The sequence below is a fragment of the Macrotis lagotis genome, chromosome 1 (assembly GCF_037893015.1).
Source record: "Macrotis lagotis isolate mMagLag1 chromosome 1, bilby.v1.9.chrom.fasta, whole genome shotgun sequence".
NCBI classification, from domain to species: Eukaryota; Metazoa; Chordata; class Mammalia; order Peramelemorphia; family Peramelidae; genus Macrotis; species Macrotis lagotis.
This window is the reverse complement of record NC_133658.1, coordinates 572,727,041-572,747,330: the sequence shown is the minus strand read 5'-3', so window position 1 is coordinate 572,747,330 and position 20,290 is coordinate 572,727,041. Positions and strand designations below refer to the sequence as shown.

The window sequence follows — 20,290 nt, the reverse complement described above, 5'->3', positions numbered from 1 at the left end:
GGCTAGGTAATTATTAAGTGTCTGAGGTCATATTTGAACCCAGGTACTCCTGACTCCAAGCCCAATGCTCTATTCACTGCGCCACCTAGCCACCCCGAATAATGTATATATTTGCAACAACATTGTGAGCTGACCAACTGTGATGGATGCAATTCCTCTCAGCAGTTCAGAGACCTAGGACAACCCTGGGAGACCAGTTATGGGTAATGCCATCCACATCTGAAGGAAAATAAACAACAAAAAACACAGAATCTGTATTTACTTAAAAAAAAAGCTCTTATGTTTTTCCTTCCTATCCCAGGGTTTTCTTTTTGTTTTTTTCCCTTAGTCCTAATTCCTCATACACAAAACGACTAATATGTAGGCATGTTGAACATGGCTATGTGTGTTTTATCAGACTATTTGGTACTGGGGGTGGGGGTAATGGAAAGGGAGGATGTGGAAAAATGTATAATTTATGAATATGCAGGTAGATGAATGTTGAAAGACTTTCATGACTTGTTTAAAAATAAAATATTAAAAAATAAAATAAAATAAATCCTGAGGAATCATCCTGGAATGAAAACTTTGTTTCTAGTAATTTTGTTCTGCAAAATCAAAGTGATCTAATGAAAAGAATTCTAAATTTAGAGCCAGAGGTCCTGGGTTCAAATACCAACTGCTACTTACTTCCTATTTGACCTTGATCATGTCACTTCTCTGGGTCTTTTTGTTTGTTCTTATTCAGTCACGCCTGACTCTTCATGATCCTTTTTGAGGTTTTCTTTGTGAAAGTGGTTTGCCATTTCCTTCTACACCCCAGTTTACAGATAAGGAAACTGAGGCAAACAGGGTTAAGTGACCTGGGTTTTCTTAAAAATGAGGTCTTTGAATCTCTAAATTCATGATTCCAGACATGTGAGAATATAAAGGGATTGGACTAGATGTATCACTTCTTCCCCATTCTAAATCCTATTTTCCTATTATCCTCTGGTCACTGGATAAATATTTATCACTGATGTTGACAATTTAACAGAGGTAGATTTTTTTTTCAGGTTTTTGCAAGGCAAATGGGGTTAAGTGGCTTGCCCAAGGCCACACAGCCAGGTAAGTATTAAGTGTCTGAGGCGGGATTTGAACTCAGGTACTCCTGACTCCAGGGCCAGCGCTCTATCCACTGGGCCACCCCAACAGAGGTAGAATTTAAGAGAGCTTAGTAGATTGCAAATAGACAACACAATTTTTTTATTATAATAAGTTCATATTTTTACAATGTGATAGAAAATAAAATATTATATATTATTTATTCATAATATTCTCTCAAGATGAGCATTCAATCATCCTCCAGGGGATACTAAACAAAATAAACTAAGTATTATAAAAGGTGATTTCTTAACCTCTAAAGAAAAAACTATTGGTTAAAATGTGTAGATAAGGGGCGGCTAGGTGGCGTAGTGGATAAAGCACCGGCCCTGGAGTCAGGAGTACCTGGGTTCAAATCTGGTCTCAGACACTTAATACTTACCTGGCTGTGTGGCCTTGGGCAAGCCACTTAACCCCGTTTGCCTTGCAAAAAAAAAAAAAACAAAACAAAACCTAAAAAAACATGTGTGGATACAATAAATTCTAGAATAACCACTTCCTATCATATTAAGACATTCATACAAGCTTAGGGAAATTATAACTTAAACTTCCATTAGCCTTTGTGCTGAAAGACATTAGAATCTTGATGGAAATGAGGTATGCTTCACTATTTTCTAAATAAAGAGTTTACTTCTCTTCCCTTCTAACATTTTCTCCCCTCCCTTATGCCATGGCTTATCTAATTCTTCTGAGCTATGTTAAGTGACCTTTGCATGCCTGCCTGCCTGCCTGCCTATCCGACTGGTTCCTGCTTTTTCTCACCGTCCCTGCTCCTTGCATTCTAATTCCAAACATGGTATCCATGTGGGGTCACTCCTATTTCCGTGGCCAAGAGATAGGCATTCCAAGTGAAACACGTGGGCATGCTCTCATTCTCTTTCCTCTTACTTTCCCTCCTGCGAAGCAGTGAACAGCTTGAGACTAGTTTTCTTCAATTATCTGGAGAAATCTTAATCATAAGTTATATTTTCTTATTTTCTAATACAAATTTCTTGGGGTTTTTTCCTTCTGATTCGAGCAGTTGACTGTCTTGCCAGGGGCTTCTGGCCAAAGAAAACCACCAGGGCCACAGTGGGAAGGGCTGGCACAAGTTCCAAGGGGAAAAAAAAGCACCTTAACTCTGCAGGCTTTGGAGTTTGTTGTGCTTTTAACTCCAAAATTGGGCCGAAACTTTTCCCTGAAGAAAGCAGTCTGAGTTGGGCGAGCAAGTTGCCAGGAGGTGAGAAGGTTTTTAAGAGTCTGATTCCTTTATTTTCTTGATTTCACATGTCAGGGCAGTTTTAAGCCAATCTAGAGACTAGACCCCTTTGAAAGATGGGTTACAATGCCACGATCCTGGACCATCTTCTCTGGCAGGTTCCCCTGTGTGAATACTGGAGGCATAATACGGAAGGGGCACTTTATCACCTTGCCAATTGCTTTCTCCTCTTGGGCTTCATGGGGGGAAGCGGTGTCTATGGTAGTTTCTATCTCTTCAGCTTCCTAGCGACTGGCTTCTTGTGCTATGCATTGTGGGGCTGGTTTTTTGCCTGCGGGCTGGACATCTTTGTCTGGAGTTTCCTACTGGTCATGGTCTGTCTGACCCAGCTGGCTCATTTGGTGTACCAGCTGCAGAAGAACATCTTCACGGAAGAGTTTGACCTTCTCTACAGGACCCTGTACCTGCCTTTGCAGGTACCCCTGCAGACATACAAAGAAATCGTCCACTGCTGTGAGAACAGAGTCTTGTCTCTAGCTACTGAGCAAACCTATGCCGTGGAAGGTGAGACCCCTATCAACCGCCTTTCTCTGTTGCTTGAAGGCAGGTAAGTCTCCATTTTTATCCTAATTCCTTTTCCTGGCTAGACTTCCAAGGCCCCTTCATGTAAAGGACAAGGAGCAGTGTCTGAAATCATAGAAAGGACATTGTATTCGGAGGTGGAGAGCCTGGGTTTGAATCCCACATTTGCTATTTACTATGTGACCATGAGAAATTTAGTGAATGACAAGAAACAGTCAGTGCCTACAATATCCCATGTATTATGCTCCTTTGTTCTTGGGATCCAAAGACAAAAATAAGTTGTATCTTCAAAGAACTTCTAATGAAATGATAATGAAGCTATTTTGTTTTTGGTCAGTCATGTCCAACCCTTTGTGACTCTATTTGGGGTTTTCTTGGCAAAGATACTACAGTAGTTTGTCATTTTCTTCTCCAGCTTGTTTTAAAGATGAGGAAACTGAGTCAAACAGGGTGGAATGACTTCCTCAGGGTCACACAGCTCATAAGTGTCTGAAGCTGGATTTGGACTCAGATCCTCCTGACTCCAGGACTGGTGCTCTATCCACTGTGCCACCTAGCTGCCCCTTAGGGCAGATGTTCTAAAGGCAGCAAAAGAGAAAATCTAAGGCTGGATATTTAGATTTGTTAATCATTTGTGTAGTGATGATTACAGAGCCTGATGAGATGCTGACATTTAGAGAAGGAAAGAGCCCTGGCTCTGGAGTCAGAGAACCTGGGTTCAAATCTTGCTTTTGACCTTCTTGCTTCCTCTAGACCTGAGGAATTTCACTTGACCTTTCTGGGTCTCAGTTTCCTCATTTGTAGAAGAAGAGGTAGTTGAATTAGATGACCACTGAGTCTTTACTGGATCTATGATTCAGTAAATAGACAACACAATTTTTTATTATAATAAGTTCATATTTTTACAATGTGATAGAAAATAAAATATTCTGTACTGGATCTATGATTCAGTAAAGGAAATAGAGGACTAGTCAATTGAGATGGGAGACCACAGTGTCATGGAATCCAAGGAGCAGAGAATATTCCAGGGTGTTCTGGTCAAGCTGTTTCAAAATTTGCAAAGGGTCAGGGAGGATAATCTATAAATCTATTTCTAGTGACTCTGAATTCCTGTTCTTCGTGACCAACTGCCTATTGATCACTTAGGATTAGATGACCAATAGGCATCCCAAACTCAATATTTCAAAATTAGAATTTATCTTCCCTCTCACCCCCAAATTCATTTCTTTTGTTAAGGGCACCATTTGCCTTCTAATCTTGCAGATTCACATCCTCAGTATCATTCCTAACTTTTTACTCTCCCCCAACAACAAAAAGGTCTTTGTATTTCATAAATAAGAGATCAATGAACAGAAGTTTCAGTAGAGTGGTGAGGCTGGAAACTATATTCCATGGAATTTAGAGGTGATTGGCAGATGAGAAAGTAGGAACAGAAAATATGGACAAGTCTTTTTTAGGAGTTCAGCAGTGAAAGAGGGTTGCCAGATATGGTGAGAGGATGGCATGAACAATCAAAGGGAGACTTGGGAATGTTTGTAGATAGCAATGGAGGGACCAGTTGAAGTGGAGACATATAAGATGAAAGAGGGGAGTGGAATGATGAATGTCACAAGCTCAGAAAGATAAGATAAGGGTTAGGGTTGAGGGCACAAATAGAGGGCTTATTCTTTGGCAAAGAGCTATCTCTTCCTCAGAGAATGGAACAAAGAAGGAAAGGATGGGGAACTATGCAGAGAGCTTTTGAAATATGGAATAGAGGAGACAAGAGAGAGTTTATAACCCATGGCTTCAATGGAAACCATTCTCAGGAGAGGAGGTGGGGAGGTCATCAGATGAGAAACAAAGGTGTGGGAGTTGGGGTGAGCTTCCAAGGAAAGAGGGGAAGTTTTATAGAAGTTATTATGGGGAAAAGGAGAATAAGTCAATCAGGGAACAATGCAAGTTTTGCCAAACATAATTAAGAGTTGAGCTGAGATGAATTTGTAGCATTCCCACTGAATGGTCTTGGATTCTGGAAAAGCTGGGTTTAAGTCTGCCATATACTATCTGTGTGATTATGAGCAATTCATTTTTCCCTTCAGTTTCCCAAGGAATTCCCTAAAACTATAAATTGTAAGACAATTTCAGATCTGCATTGGTAGAGGAATTTCTAGAGCAGAAAGACCTAAGTAGAAGAGTAGGAGGAGGAAGCAGTATAGCCTGGGTCCCCCCAGCAACTACTCCAAAAATATCTAGGAAGGGTACCTGACCATGTGTTATTGTTTGTTGTTTTGTTGTTTTCAGTTGTGTCTGACTCTTCATGACCCTTTTGAGGGACAATGATACTGGAGTACTTTACAAATTCTTTCACCAGCTCATTTTACAGATGAGGAAACTGAGTCAGAATTAAGTGACTTGCTAGGTCTGAACTCAGATTTTCCCTAATCCAGGACCAGTACTCTAATCTGTTTTGTCCAAAGAGAAAACACTGTAGGGAGTGTTTACTTACACCAACAAAATAACAAATATTATTACTACTAATAACTAATTAGAAGATAGTACTCTAAGATTTATAAGATTCTTTACATGTATTAACATATATGTAACCATCATTTAAATGTTATCTACTGTGATTGCTGTAATCATAGGCTTGGACTTTCCCTTTCCTCTCCTCCACAAAATTTCTCCCTTTTCCTGTTTCTGAACAAATTTCCATTGCCTTTGCTGAAGGTATGTATTTTTTTCCTAATTTAATTTTGAAGAGATCTTAACCTCTCAGTAACCTTATCTTCCTTTTTTCCCCCCATTTATTTTCTTCCTACCTCCTCAACTCCATGCTATTCCAGTGGACAACTAAATGGTGCAGTGGATAGAGTACTGGTTTTGGAGTCAGGAGGATGTGAGTTCAAATCTAGCCTCCAGTTTCAGATACTTGATACTTACTAGCTGTGTGACCTTGCCTCACACATCCAGGGTTATCTCCAGTCATTCTGATTCATATCTGGCCACTGGACCCAGATGGTTTTGGAGGAAAAAGTGAGTCTGGTGAATGAGCACAGCTTCTCACTAAAATCTAATTCATGTGCTTGTCATGGCATCACCTCCCTGATGTCATAGTCTTCTTTGATAACAAAGGACAAACATCATCATCGTCATCATCTCCTTTCCCTGTCCATAATGCTCTTTCCCTCCTCAAGCCCCCCTTCCAGGGGGCTATAAATTTCTTGTGGCCAGGGACTATCTCATTTTTTGTCTTTGTATACTCAATACCTAGCCTACAGCCTTATACATAGTAGGTACTTAAACAAGTTAAGTCGTTGAATGTTGAAGTTGAATTGTTGAGTTGAAATGGTATTTATTAGTTGTCTGATGCTGGGCAATTCACTCAGTTTTTCTCTTCATCTCCCAAAATGAAAGGTTGAACCACATAGTCTCCGAGTTTCCTTCCAGCTATGAACCTATGGACTGCGTGATTCTGGGAGAGAAGATAATAAAAGGCTTGTGATATTCACAGTTGTCCCCACTGAGAGTTTAATGAAAATACCTGGCTCGTTAAGTTGTAGGTCTTTAAACAAACTGGTTAGAAATGGCAGTTTTATCAGTGTCAATCAGAACTAATACCCATGATCAATTTAGAGGTGGAAAACTGCGATCTTTTATCAGTTGCTTAAACCATTTCAGAGCAAGATGTGACTACTCATCATCAGTTAACATTTTTTGATCATACTCTGTCTGATATAGCACCAAAAATGAGATAAAGAGACAAAAATTTCCTTCAAAGGGCCTTGAATATTTATCTAGAAAGGCACATGTAAGGTGGGGATGGTAAGGATTTGTCTAGACTTTTATTGGTGTAGGGCAAAGATATCAAATACATTATCCATAACACTCCCAAGGACTGTCCAAATCAGATTAAACTGTAATTGGAAAATATTTGACAAAATAAATAAAAAAACACATTAAAACATGACAATATTACATTTTAAAACTAATTCAGTATATGGTCCACAGTGATTCTTATGCATGGTTTAGTAGCTTCCATTTCTAGGGAACTACGGATAAGAAAATTCCCCTGTGATCCCCTGCAGATCAGCAATTATTCTATAATTTATGATCTGAAAGAATTGCCTGGCAGAATGAGAGGCTAATGTCAGGGTCTCCCAGCCAGCTTGGATAGAGGGAGAGCTTAAACTCTCTTCTTCCTGACTCTGAGGTTGGTTGCCTATTCACTACACCATGGTGCTTGGAGTACTGAACAATTTAGAAAGTACTTTTATCCACAACCATGCCAAGAAACAGATAATTCAGAAATAACAATTCCTATTGTATTGATGAAGAAAATGAGGGACATATAGCAGGGAAGCAGCAAATTCAAATCTTTTTGCACTAAGTGGAAATTCTTTCCCCCCCACAGTTTGTTACTTTCCTATCAGCCCCCTTAAACTCACCAAATATTGTGTTGATTAAAAAAAACCACACAGAATGCATACATAAGGGAATGTTGTTATAAGTAAAGAAATAAAAGTCCAAATTCATTACTTGTGACTTGTAAACAACATCCTATTCTATACACAGAAGCATAGGATCAAGTCTTTTCAGAATGAAGCAAGCAATTTATATGTTCCATTAAAAGAGTCAAAAATGAGATTCTGGTAACTTGTATTTGCAAATAAATTGCTTGTAACTTTTCCCCCTATGAAAATGACAATGAACAATTATAACAATTTAACAATTATAGACCAATGTATAAAAGCCCACACTACAACAAAACACATCTATGATGCAGTATAAAGAGTGATGAGCCTAGAGTCACAGGATCTGAGTTTGAATCCTCCTAGGTCTCAATTTTCTCATCTGAAAAATGAGAAGCTTATCCTATCTTGCTTCTAAGATTCTTTCCTTCTTTAGACCTTTGATCCTGTGCTTTAATGTTAATCTTCTTCCTTTATTTAAATTTTCAAGTTAGAAAAAAAATCCTACTTTCTTTTGCTCTTGGATTTAGTTAAAGGTGGAAGCATCCCATTATTCATGGTCATTTAGTAAAACTACCTTAAACTTAGCAGTCTATAAGAATTTTCTCTTCAGGGTTTTTTTTAGCTTCATATGTCTTATTTAGTGGAAGTGTTTTTTTTCTTAGCATATTATACACTATTATATTTCATAAACAAGTATTTGATTCAAAAACTGAATCATGCTTAGGGTGTTCAGAGGGGAAACCAAACAAATTTCCCCTTTTTTGAGGCTACAAGGTCATTTCCATGAGTTAAGAATTATGTGGTCATAGCAACTCCTGAAATCAATGGGCTACTAAGGCATAGAGGAACTAGCATCTCCTGAAGTGGAGGGACTACTTACATTGAAGAAATTACAGATATTTTGAAATAATGAGGTGTTAAACAAGGTATTTTGTCTGTAGGTTATGAGAATAAGAAAGGAGTTGGAACCATCATCCCTTTGAGAGCATAGGTGTCCTCAAATTTGTATTTTTATGTGATATTTTATATTATGCTATATGTATGTATGTATTTTCTGAGATAACTTCATTATATGTAGAGATATTAGTAGGATGAGGAAACTGAGGGTTCATACCAGAGCACCAAAATTTGGGGGGGTGCTAATAGTACTTGATACAACTGAACTTTAGTTCCAGTTATCAAGAAGAATCATTTTAGGGGCTTTTAGGCAGCATAGTGGATATAGCACCAGCCCTAAAGTCAGGAGGACTTGAGTTCAAATGTGATTTGACCCACTTATTAACTGGATGATCCTGGGCAAGTCATTTAATGTAGATTAGTTTAAATAGAAGTTGATATTTGTCCTACATTCTTTTTGTTTTGTTTTATTTTGTTTTGCTTTACAAGGCAATGAGGATAAGTGGCTTGTCCAAGGCCACACAGCTAGGTAATTATTAAGTATCTGAGGCTGGATTTGAACTCAGGTCCTCCATATGATGTCATGACAAGCACACAAATTGGATTTGAGTGAGGGGGTTCTCTGCTAAGACAGCAGCCTCCTCTGGAGCCTTTTTGGGCCAAGTGGCCAGATAAGAATCAGGATGACTGAAGATGGCCCTGGATATAAGATGATCAGGGTTAAGTGACTTGTCCAAAGTCATATAGCTAGTAAATGTCAAATGTCAGAGGCTTTGTTTGAACTCAGATCCTCCTGACTCCAGGGCTGGTGCTCCATCCACCTAGCTGCCGCAAATATAATTTATCAGATAGTTAGCACCCCTAAAAGCTTGACCCACACTCCAGATAAACAGCCCTACATATTTCCTTCATCATTATCTTGGAAGCACTTGTGCTGAGTACAAAAATGTCCACTTATAGCTCTTTTCATATTCAATATAAGGTATCATTAATAAAGTATAACAGACTTTGGGTCCATTCCCACTTCTTTTTTTATTTTATTTATTTATTTAAGGCAATGGGGTTAAGTGGCTGGCCCAAGGTCACACAGCTAGGTAACTATTTAAGTGTCCAAGGTCAAATTTGAACTAAGGTCCTCCTGACTCCAGGGCCAGTACTCTATTAGCGGCCCCATTTCTGTTTCTAAGGCAGCTGGAGAGGAAGCCAATACAGATTGATTAGCAGAGACAAGAAAATGAAATAAAATGGACTAGGAGTATGAAATTCAGCTTTCTGGGTTCCCAGACCTCCACTCAAAATCTGTCTTCTTTGCTTCCTTAATCTCTCTGTCCCTATCATCAACCCCACGTCTTTCTAATCAACTAAAATTCCCCTTCATATTTCAAAATCTCCAACCCACCCCCCACCCCAACAGCTTCCCACACACTTGTTCAACCTGCCCTATAGGAAGCCTTATTTTCAGTTCTCCCTTGTTCCAGAGCTCTACTAATCCCTGGATTTTTCACCCTGAAAATAATTAATTCTCTATTCTCTTACCTAAAAACTTTTTGTAAAAAAGAATATGCCTGGTTTCTTGTTGCTGCTGCTGATTGTCTCCAGGGATAATCCAGTAGATTCTTTTACCAGATTAATATCACTGGGTGATGGATTTGGAACTAAAATTGAGCTTAGAGGTCGCTAGTTTAACAGTTTAAATCAATCTGCAACTCTTCATGCTTCTCTCTATGGATTCAGTTAGGTGATGGGTCTCAACAAAACTCCCTCTGCAACATCTACCTCCTCCCTCCCCTTTTCTACAGTCACAGGGCCATCACCCTTATTCAGGTACTCATCACTTCTCCCTTGGATTATCATTCATTATTGTTTAGTCAGTGCAATTGTTTCTGTCTCTTCTTGACCCCTTTTGGGGTTTCCTGGCAAGTGGTTTGCCATTTCCTTCTCCAACTCATTTTACATTTGAAGAAACTGAGACAAAATTATTAGACAAATTATGGGTCAATCATCTAATAAGTATCTACTGTCAGATTTGAACTCAGAAAAATGAGCTCCAGGCCCAGCACTCTACCCACTGTATCACCTAGCTGAATTATGGATTATCATAATTATCTTATAAATTATCACAAGATCTTACTATTTAGTCTCTCAGTCTCCAGTATTTACTATCTCTAATCTAGACTCCATGAAACTGCCAAAGTGATATTCCTAAACCAAAGATATGAGACCATGTCATAATTTTGCTTAATAAATGTCATTGGCTACCTCTGGTCTCTGGAATCAGTTACAAACTCATCCATCATTAAAGTCCTTCACAACCTGGCTCCACCCTACTTTTCCTATCTTTTTTTTTTGTTTGTTTTGTTTTTGCAAGGCAATAGGGTTAAGTGACTTGCCCAAGGTCATACTGCTAGGTAATTATTAAGTGTCCAGGGTCAAATTTGAACTCAGGTCCTCCTGACTGCTGAGCCAGTGCTCTGTCCACTGTGCCATCAACTGCCTCTTTGTTTTGTTTTTTGTTTTAAATTTTTTTTGTTTTTTGCAAGGCAATAGGGTTAAGTGACTTGTCCAAGGTCACACACAGCTAAGTAATTAAGTGTCTGATATCACATTTGAACTCAGGTCCTCCTGACTCCAGAGTCTATCCACTTCACCATCTAGCTGCCACTCTACTTTTCCTGTCTTACACGATGTTTCTCTCCTTCATATCTACTTTGGTCCTGCCGAAGTGGTCTTCTTGCTCTAGTTACACAGGAAATTCCATTTCCCATCTCCATATCTTGGCACAGATTGGGCTCCCATGCCTGAAACCACCCTCATTTTTCATCTTTGTCGCTTAAAATCCTAAATTTCCTTCCAAAATCATTTCAAACATCACTGACATGAGGCCTTTCTTGACTCACCTAGCTCAGAAAATTGCCTTCATTCCATTTCATTCTTTCAACAAATAACTTAAGATTACACAGCCTGTGTTGAGTGTTTTGCATTAGTTCTAACCACATGAACATATTTGCAGAAAGTGACACATTCGGTTTATTTTCAAGTCTGTGTTGCAAAATCTGAGCAGGTGGTCATCAGTGGGAGTGAGAGTAGGTCTAAATTTGTCATTTGTGTTGACTCAGAATATTGGTAGTTACCAAAAACAAAATAAAATAAACAAACAAAACCTTTCTCCACAACAAGTGACCCAATTAACAATTGGAAAGTAAAAACATAAGAAGGTTTTGTAAAATACATACATCCTAAAATAGCTGAGTTTGTGTTTTGGAGGGTGGGGAAGTGATCCCCTCATGTAGGAGGGGGAGAATCCGGGTACACCTCAACTGAACATGCTTTCTAAAGCCTATCTTTCTACAGTTATATCATATGTCATCTCCTATCCTCCATCTGAAAATACAAAATAAGTCAGTCAATCAAGAGGCATTTAATTAAATGCCAGCAGCATGCAGAGGGTAGCTAGGTGGCGAAGTGAATCAAGTTCCAGGCCTGGAGTCAGCAAGACTCATCTTTCTGAGTTCCAATCTGCACAGACCCTTGATAGCTGTCTGCAATTTGCCCTCTTATGAGCCACTGTGTACATTCATTACAACATGAATTGAGTTTCTGCTTCAGTAACAACAACTCATTAGCAGCTGTGTGATCCTGACAAGTCATTTAAATCTGTCGGCCTTCCTCATCTATAAAATGACTTGTAGAAGGAATGACAAACCACTTTAGTCTCTTTTCCAAGAAAACCCCAAATGAAGTCATGAAAAGTTGAACATGACTGAAACAATCCAGCAACACAGTTTGCTAGATGCTGGCACTCGGGAATACAAAGAATTAGTCCTTGTCTACAGGGCTTCCATTGTATAGGACAAAAATTTCTCTAAGTTGGGAAAGGAAAGGAGGGAAGTCTATGGCTAGATTTCAAGGAGACTGTGAGCTTGGATGGAAAAAAAATACATCTTGATTTTTCCTAACCCCTCACTGAAATTTAGCATTTCATTCAGTTATAAATTTTTTAAAAAATAAAGCATGTTTTTGAGAAGGGGTTCACATTCTGCCAAAAGAAAATCAGGACACAAAAGGTTAAGAACCTGTGAGGAGGAGAAGGAGAAAACATATATACATTCAAAATGAATATAAGGTAACTTTTTTGTGGGGAAGCACTTAGGAATCATGTGAGTCAGGAAAGGATTCATGTAGGAGGTGAACTGAACTTTGAAGGAGATTTAGGATGAAAAATGAGTACATTTGAGGCATGTGGGCCCAAGCTGTGCAAAGACATGAAGAGGGGAAAAAGAAATTTCTTGTGTAACTATAGCAAGAAGGGCTCATACTAAATACTAAAGAGTATATGAAGAGGAGTAACATCTAGTAAGAGTTTGAGCCAGGTTGTGAAGGGCTTTATAATGACAAAAGGATGAGTTTGTATTTGATCCTAGAGGCAAGAGTCAATGGAATTTACTAAACAGATTTTTGACATGATCTTTCATCTTTGCTTTAAGAATATCACTTTGGCAGCTGAGTAGCAACTGGATAAGAGAGAAGAATACTGAAGGCAAAGATGTTAATTGGGAAGCTCTTATGATAATTTAGGAGACAGGTGATGAGTAACTGAACTTGAGTGCTGGCCAGGTGAGTAGAGAAAAGAGGATGGAGGCAACAGATACTGAAGACATAGTCTTGACAAGATTCATCTCTTGACTGAGTATGTAGAGAGAAGGATGAGAGTATACAGACAGAGAAGCATGACTCTTAAGATTGTGAATCTGCAAGATTGGGTTGATGATGATGCCCTTCTTAAAAATAGGTAAGTTAGAAAGAAGGGTTGGGTTGGGAAGGAAAGGTAATGAGTTCTATTTAGGACATGTTGAATTTTAGGCACCTACAGTCTGTTCAGTTCTAAATTACCAATGAGAGGGAACTGGAGCTCAGGAGAGAGACTAGCCTTGAGTATATAAGTCTGGGAAATCTGCAAAAAACTTGCATCCATGATAGTTGATGAAGTCGTAGTGAGATAGAGACAGAGAATAGGGAGAGAAGAAAACCCTAGGGCAGAACCTTGGAGGTACAACCATAGTTCAGGATTCCATATAGATGTTAACCTAACAAAATAAACTGAAGAGGAGTGGTCAGGTGGTTAGTCAATAACTATTTGTACAGTGTCTACTTTGAATAAGAACCATTCCCCAATTGATAAATGGTCAAAGGATATTAATAGTGAGTTTTCAGAAGAAGAAATCAAAGCTGTCTATAGTAATATGAAAAATCACCATTAATTAGAGAAATGAAAATTAAAACAGCTTTGAGGTACCACTATATATATATATATATATATATGTATATATATACATATATATATATATATATCAGAGTTGCTATCAAGACAGAAAAGGGAAATGGTAAATACTGAAGGGGATGTGAAAAAGTATTGTTAATAGAGTTGTGACTAGTTTAATCATTCTGGAGAACAATTGGAGCTATGCTAAAATAGCTATAAAACTGCATATCCTTTGATTCGATAATATCGCTAATATTAGATCTGGATCCCAAAGAAAAAGAAAAAGTTCCTATATTACAAAACTATTTATAGCAACACTTTTTGAAGTGACAAAGAGTTGGAAGTTTAGGGGATGCCCATAAGTTGAGGAATGACTGAACAAGTTGTAAGCAAATAATATGATTGTGATGGAATACCATTGTACTATAAGAGATAATGAGGGAAATGATTTCAGAAAAACATGGGAAGACCTATGTGAATTGATGCAGAGTGAAGTGAGCAGAACCATGAGATCATTGTACAGATTAATATCAATATTATAATACTGTAGCCTAAGCTTCTTGTTGTTGTTCTGTCACTTCAGTTGTGTCTGACTCTTTGTGATCCCATCTGGGTTTTCTTTTTTTCTTTTTTTTTTAGATTTTTTTTTTTGCAAGGCAAATGGGGTAAGTGGCTTGCCCAAGGCCACACAGCTTAGGTAATTATTAAGTGTCTGAGTCCGGATTTGAACTCAGGTACTCCTGACTCCAGGGCAGGTGCTCTATCCACTGTGTCACCTAGCCACCCCTCCATCTGGGTTTTCTTGACAAAGATACTAGAATGGTTTGTCATTTCCTTCTCCAGCCCAGTTTGTAGATGAAGAAACTGAGGCAAATAGGGTTAAGTGACTTGTCTGGGGTCACACAACTAACAAATATCTGAAACCAGATTTAAACTCAGGAAGAGGAGTCTTCCAGCTATCCTACAACAATCAGTACAATTATACAATCCAAAGGATACATGATGAAAAATATTATCTATTCCAGATAGAGAACTGATGAATTCTCATTGCAAATTGAAGCATGATTTTTTTCACTTTATATTTTCTTGCTTTTTTTTCAACATGGCTAATATGGAAATATGTTTTGCTTTCTCAATTTTGCCTTCTCAATATTATTTACCTTCTCAATGGCTGGTGGAGAGGACTGGAAGAGAGAGGATTTGGAACTCAAAATTTAAAAAAGAATGCTTAAAAATAAATAAACAGGTGATTTTTTTAAAAGTACCTGCTCTGGTGAGCAATAGGAATACAAACAAGGGCAAAAGCTCTCAAGGAGCTCTCTGAGGGAGATAGCATGAAAACAATTTATGAGCAAACAAGAGACATACAAGTTAAACTGGAGATAATTAACAAAAGGAAGGAACTTTGTGTTAAGGACAATCAGCAAAGGCTTCTCATGGAAGGTGGGATTTTAATTGAAATTTGAAGGAATCTGGACTAGCCAAGAGGTGGAGATGAGGAAGTAGAAAATTTCAGGAATGAGCCACTGAAAATACCTAGAGTCTGGAGCTGGAAGTAAGGCAAGTAGGAAGAACAAAGAGAAAAGGATGCAAGAAAATGGAGAGAAGAGAGGGTCCAGAGGAGGAGGTGGACAACATGCTACTGGGAAAAGGCCATTAGATTTGGCAATTGAATGATCTCTGAAGAAAGAGTGAGGGAGTCACAAGCCAAATTGTCAGTAGGGAATGAAGAAGCAGTGGCAATGAATGGAGATAGTTTTGTCTAGGAGTTTGACTGAGAAAAGGAGGATAGATGATGTTGGAAGGCAATTGGGGTTAAATAATTTGTCAAGGTTCACACAGTTAGTAAGTATCTGAGATCAGTTTGGACTCAGGTCCTCTGGACTCCCCGGGCAGGTGCTCTATCCACCTAGCCGCCCTGTTATGTTATAAAAGATAGAGGAAATGTGATCCTATTTGTAGGTTATAGGCAATGAGGCACTAAACAGGAAGGGAAAGAATGTCACAAGGATGATTTATGGGAGTCAAACTGCTAGAGGAGAGACAAGGTAAAAGTTTAAGGGTAAAGTACTCAAGGCATCTTTCTTTATCAGAGAGTAGAGTAATGGAGGAGAGAATTTGGAAATTTAGTGAAGGGGAGAAAAGATCCAAGATCCAAGGAAACTTGAAGAGAAGAGAGGTTATTTTGAATGGCCTCTCTATGAAAGAGTTAAGAATTTAGTGAAGACCTGGTTCAGATTGGGCTACAGCTAGGTGACAAAGGGGACAGTGTTAGACCTGGAATCAAGGAATGCTCATTTTCCTGAGTTCAAACCTGACATCAGCAGACACAGTCTAGCTGTGTGAGTTTGGGCAAGCCATGGTTCCCTGTTTGCCCCAGTTTCCTCATCTGTAAAATGGACTGGAGAAGAAATGGCAAACTAATCTCATATCTTTGCCAAGAAAATCCAAAATGACTGAAATGACTGGACAGTAGCAACAACTGAGATTAAATAACATATAAAAACCACTGTTGGTTCTAGTTCTAGGTTGAAATGTCAATCTTGGGGTGATGGAGGAGAAATTTTCTCCCTCCATCTTTCTTGCCCAAGAGCAAATCTTTCTTTTAAAATCCTAGAGCTGATGCCCACCAGTGGCTGGAAAATAAAAGTAAAATTACCTGCTCCCTTAGTTCCTGGGGTACTTACTCTTGACTCTTGTCTCAGGAGGAATATGGCACCAAATATTTTCTTTTTTTCCCTTTATTGTACCCTACTTTCAATTAAATGGGTTATTTAAATTTCTGGCCAGAAAAAAAATCCAGACTGGATTTTTAAAACCTCAGTACTTTAAATTTTATTTCCTTTCAGGCATCCTTTTTCCATTCCTGATAGCATTCAAACAAACAGGATTAACACAAATTCGAGTGACCATCTGGATTTTAATACATCATCATGTACCTGCAAAAACACTGAAGGCCATACTTTTCCTAGAAATAGAAGCTCTAAAATTGATGGCTAGACTGCAAGTCCCCACGGGAGTTAAGGAGGTTTTTAGTCACTGTCTCTAAATCAGGTGGGAACAGTAGTACAGGTTTCATTCCAATCATGGTTCCTACTGGAACTGTCTTCAATACCCTAGCTCTCCATATTCATCATATCATCTGCTTCTGTGTGTGTGTGTGTGTGTGTGTGTGTGTGTGTGTGTGTGCGTATTTCACTTGCTTAGTTTGGTTTCCACCTCTTTGACCTACATATCCTTTTTCTAAAAGTTAGAGTCAAATGCATTCTGGGTAGTTTCTCCTCAGAAAAGTATGAAATCATCTTGAAAATTCTGGAAAGTGGACAGCAGGCAACCTTGATGTTCTTGTCTTCCCTTGTTCTGTTTCAAAGCCTTTTGGAAGACTTCCAAAAGGTGGGTCATACAAAATTTTTTAGAGGACACAGGTAGCATAACTGTGTGACTTCCTCCAGATCCATTCAGTCCCATGTTAGGGAGAGGAGAGAAGGCAGATGGTGGAAGTCATCTAGGGCCAAGGTTTGGCAGGGTCTGAGCAATGAGATGACAAGGGATCTAGAAGGACAATGTGATGCTGAACTGTTCAACCATAGGGTCAAGACTAGATTGACTTCACTGGAAGGTCCCTATTTAACACAGGTGTGGATAATTCTAAAATATCAAAAATGAAAAAGACCTCATGGATAAGCAGACAGCTAGGTAGTTCAGTGGATAGAGTGCTGGGTCCAGAGTCAGGAAGATCTGAGAACAAATCCAGCTTCAGACACCAGCTCTGTGACCCTGGCTGTCACTTAGCCTCTCTTTGCCTTAATCCACTAGAAAAGGAAATGGCAAACTACTCCAGGATCTTTGCCAAGAAAACTCCATGGCCAGTAGTGGCGTGACCACAGGATCACAAAGAGTAGGACATGAGTGAACAACAAGTAGATATGGTGCTGGGTTTGGATCCTGCCTATGGACACTTTCTCTGTGTGACCATGGGCATGTACTCTCACTTTTCTTAAATTCAGTTTCCTCATGGTTGGGTAATATATGCAATGCTTCCTCATAGGGTTACTATAAGGCTCAAATGAGATAATATGCAGAGTTCTTTGCAAATTTTAAAACACTAAAAAGTATCAACTCTTCTTTATTGTCCCTTTCCTTAGCAGTTTTTACAGATGACTTGTGTGACTTGCCCAAAGTTGTACAAATAGTTAGCTGAAAACTGGGACTAGAAATCTGGATTCCTTAAAAAGTGTGTTTGCTCTATTTCTCAGGATTCGTGTGAGCCAAGATGGGCAGTTTCTGCATTATATCTTCCCCTACCAGTTCATGGACTCCCCAGAGTGGGAATCATTGCAACCATCGGAAGAAGGGATATTCCAGGTAAGTTGGAGGCCCATTTGGATGTTTTTGATAATGGAAAGTAATGTCTAGGTTGGTCAATTGGTTGTTTGAATGAATGAAAAAGCATTTATTATGCATTTATTAAAGAGGCAGCATAATGTAGTGAATAGGTCACTGGGCTTGGATTCAGGAAGACCTAGGTTATAATCCAGCCTTGATGAAGTTTGTCCTTTGTTTTCAAGAAGACTATGACATCAGGGAGGAGATGCCATGAAGTGCAAATAAATTGAATTTGAGTGAAGGGGAGATGTGCAAAGTCACCAACCTCAGTTTCTCCTCCAGAGCCATATGGGTCCAGTGGCCACATATGAATTAGCATGACTAAAGATGGCCCTGGATGCAGGAGACACCATGGCCTTTTAAAAGCTAGGTCTTTCTCAGGTCATAGTTTGACTGAGGCAGCACCCATTCAGTCATTAGGGTTAGATAGGAGATAGATGAAGAGAAGAAGCCAAGAATGACCACTCCCCCGCAAAAAATTAAATTATTGACTATAGCTGTGTGACCTCTCACATGAGGATGAGATAGAGAGACAAATATGGCAGTCACCCATGGTACAGTAAAGCGAGCATTGGTAAAAGGCTTGGTAAAAAAAATCTCACTTAATTTATTCAGTTTCCTCATCTTGTAAAACAGAGATAATTACAGCATCTACCTTTCAGGGCTACTGAAATGAGATATTTCCGTGCTTTGTGAACTTTAAATGCTACCTTCTCCAGGAAGCTTTTCTTGATCCACTTCTCTACTCTAGTTATTAAGCCTTCCTACCATTACCTTATATTTATTTTGTATAGGACATATAGCTATGTATTTTCTCCCCAGTAGAATGCAAGTCCCTTGAGGGCAAGAGCTGCTTCATCTTTATCTTTGTATCCCCTTCATCTTTCTGATATCTGGCACATAGTAGGTGCTTAATACATACTTGTTGATTGATACAAAGATCCTTAAGATGATCCTAACCCTATCAGATAGCACTATGACAAACTGCTATCTTTTGATACAACTCTGGAAACTACTTGCTATTATTATCTCCACTTTACAGATGTGAGTTTGTAAGATAAAGTGTCTTGCTTAGAGTCACACAACTATTTAGAGTCCAAGACAAGGTTTGAACTCAGGTCTTCTTTATGATCTAGCATTCAATTTACCATACCATATCATATCTATGACTACTGATGCTGGAGCAGCCTTTTGTTATCCCCTGATTTACCCAGTAAGAGTGGCAGTCAGTTGATTGAAGAGACTGAGGAACACAGTAGTCCTCAGAGATACCAAGAGACATGGAACCACCTTCTTCACAAATAGCCCCTTGCTGCCTGGAATGAAGGAGCAGGTTGGGGACTGTGAGAGCAACAACTGACCATGATAGAGTAAATGCAACCCCAATAGACGAACTCATTCATTCAGTGTAAATATTTACTATGTGAGTTGAAGAAGTAGAATGTATAGAGGAAAGTTTACTGGACTTGGAAATTCTGAGTTTGAGTGTCAGATCTGCATGTTTACCCTGCATGATTATGGGTTTAATCTCTCTGAGACTCAGTTTTATTATCTGGAAAATGGGGTGGGTGGGGTGACAATATTTGTTCTATTGACCTTACAGGTTGAAAAAGGAATGAAAGAAGAAAAAGTAGAGATAGCTTGAACAATAAATGGCAATAGCTTGAGCAAATTATTTTCTAAGCTGAAAAGGAGTGTAGTATAGTGAAAAGCACAATGGTCTTAAGAGTTAGAAGACCTAGGTTTGAGTCCTGGCTCTCTAGTCCTAGCTGTGTGACTATGGTCAAGTCACTTAATCTCTATAGCTATGATCAAATTATTGTCTTGTCTCTCCTCAATTACAACCACACTCCTAGAAAAAAAATTGCTTTTTTCATTTGTCTCCCCTTCCTCTTCCTCTCCCTCACTTCCCATTGTTTGTAAAATGTTTTCTAGTATGTAATTCAACTGAAAGAGCTTTTCTCCAATAATTTTTTGAAATTGAATTTCTTTAATAAATGTAACCAAGATGTTTGTGCAATAAACTTTTTTTAATTTTTAAAATAAAAAAAAAGATTGTGCTCCTTATCTCACCAAGCCAAAGGTATAGTGGCTAGTCATAGGCTTGATTCCAATACTGGTTTGACATGGTCTATTTTTGATCTGGGTGGCTTTATTTTCCTTAGACAGCCTGGTGGTTCCCTCTCTTCTTCCCCTCCCCTTCCTGAGGGATCACCATATTGATGCTGGTTTATTTCTTTGATCCCTTTTGAGGATAGACCTATCATTGTGGTATTATTGAGTCAAAAGTCAAAGACTATTTAGATACTTTGAGGGCATAGTCTCAAATGGCCCTCTAGAATGATCTGACCAATACATAGCTCTATCATCCAACATTAATACATTTATTTT

General features: G+C 38.8%; 1 protein-coding gene across 2 annotated transcripts in view; it reads left to right on the top strand.

Moving 5' to 3' along the window:
• The first annotated feature begins 1,967 nt into the window (after positions 1-1,967).
• The window catches only part of POPDC2 (popeye domain cAMP effector 2), a 37,816-nt gene continuing 19,493 nt past the window's right edge, over positions 1,968-20,290 (top strand). Inside the window, exons 1-2 of one of the 2 annotated variants that reach the window (XM_074214585.1) lie at positions 1,968-2,927; positions 17,770-17,878. In XM_074214585.1, the coding sequence (XP_074070686.1) occupies positions 2,437-2,927; positions 17,770-17,878 (600 nt within the window). In that variant the 5' untranslated portion in view covers positions 1,968-2,436. The remainder of the gene's footprint in view (positions 2,928-17,769; positions 17,879-20,290) is intronic. The other variant, XM_074214584.1, reaches the window with a different exon arrangement.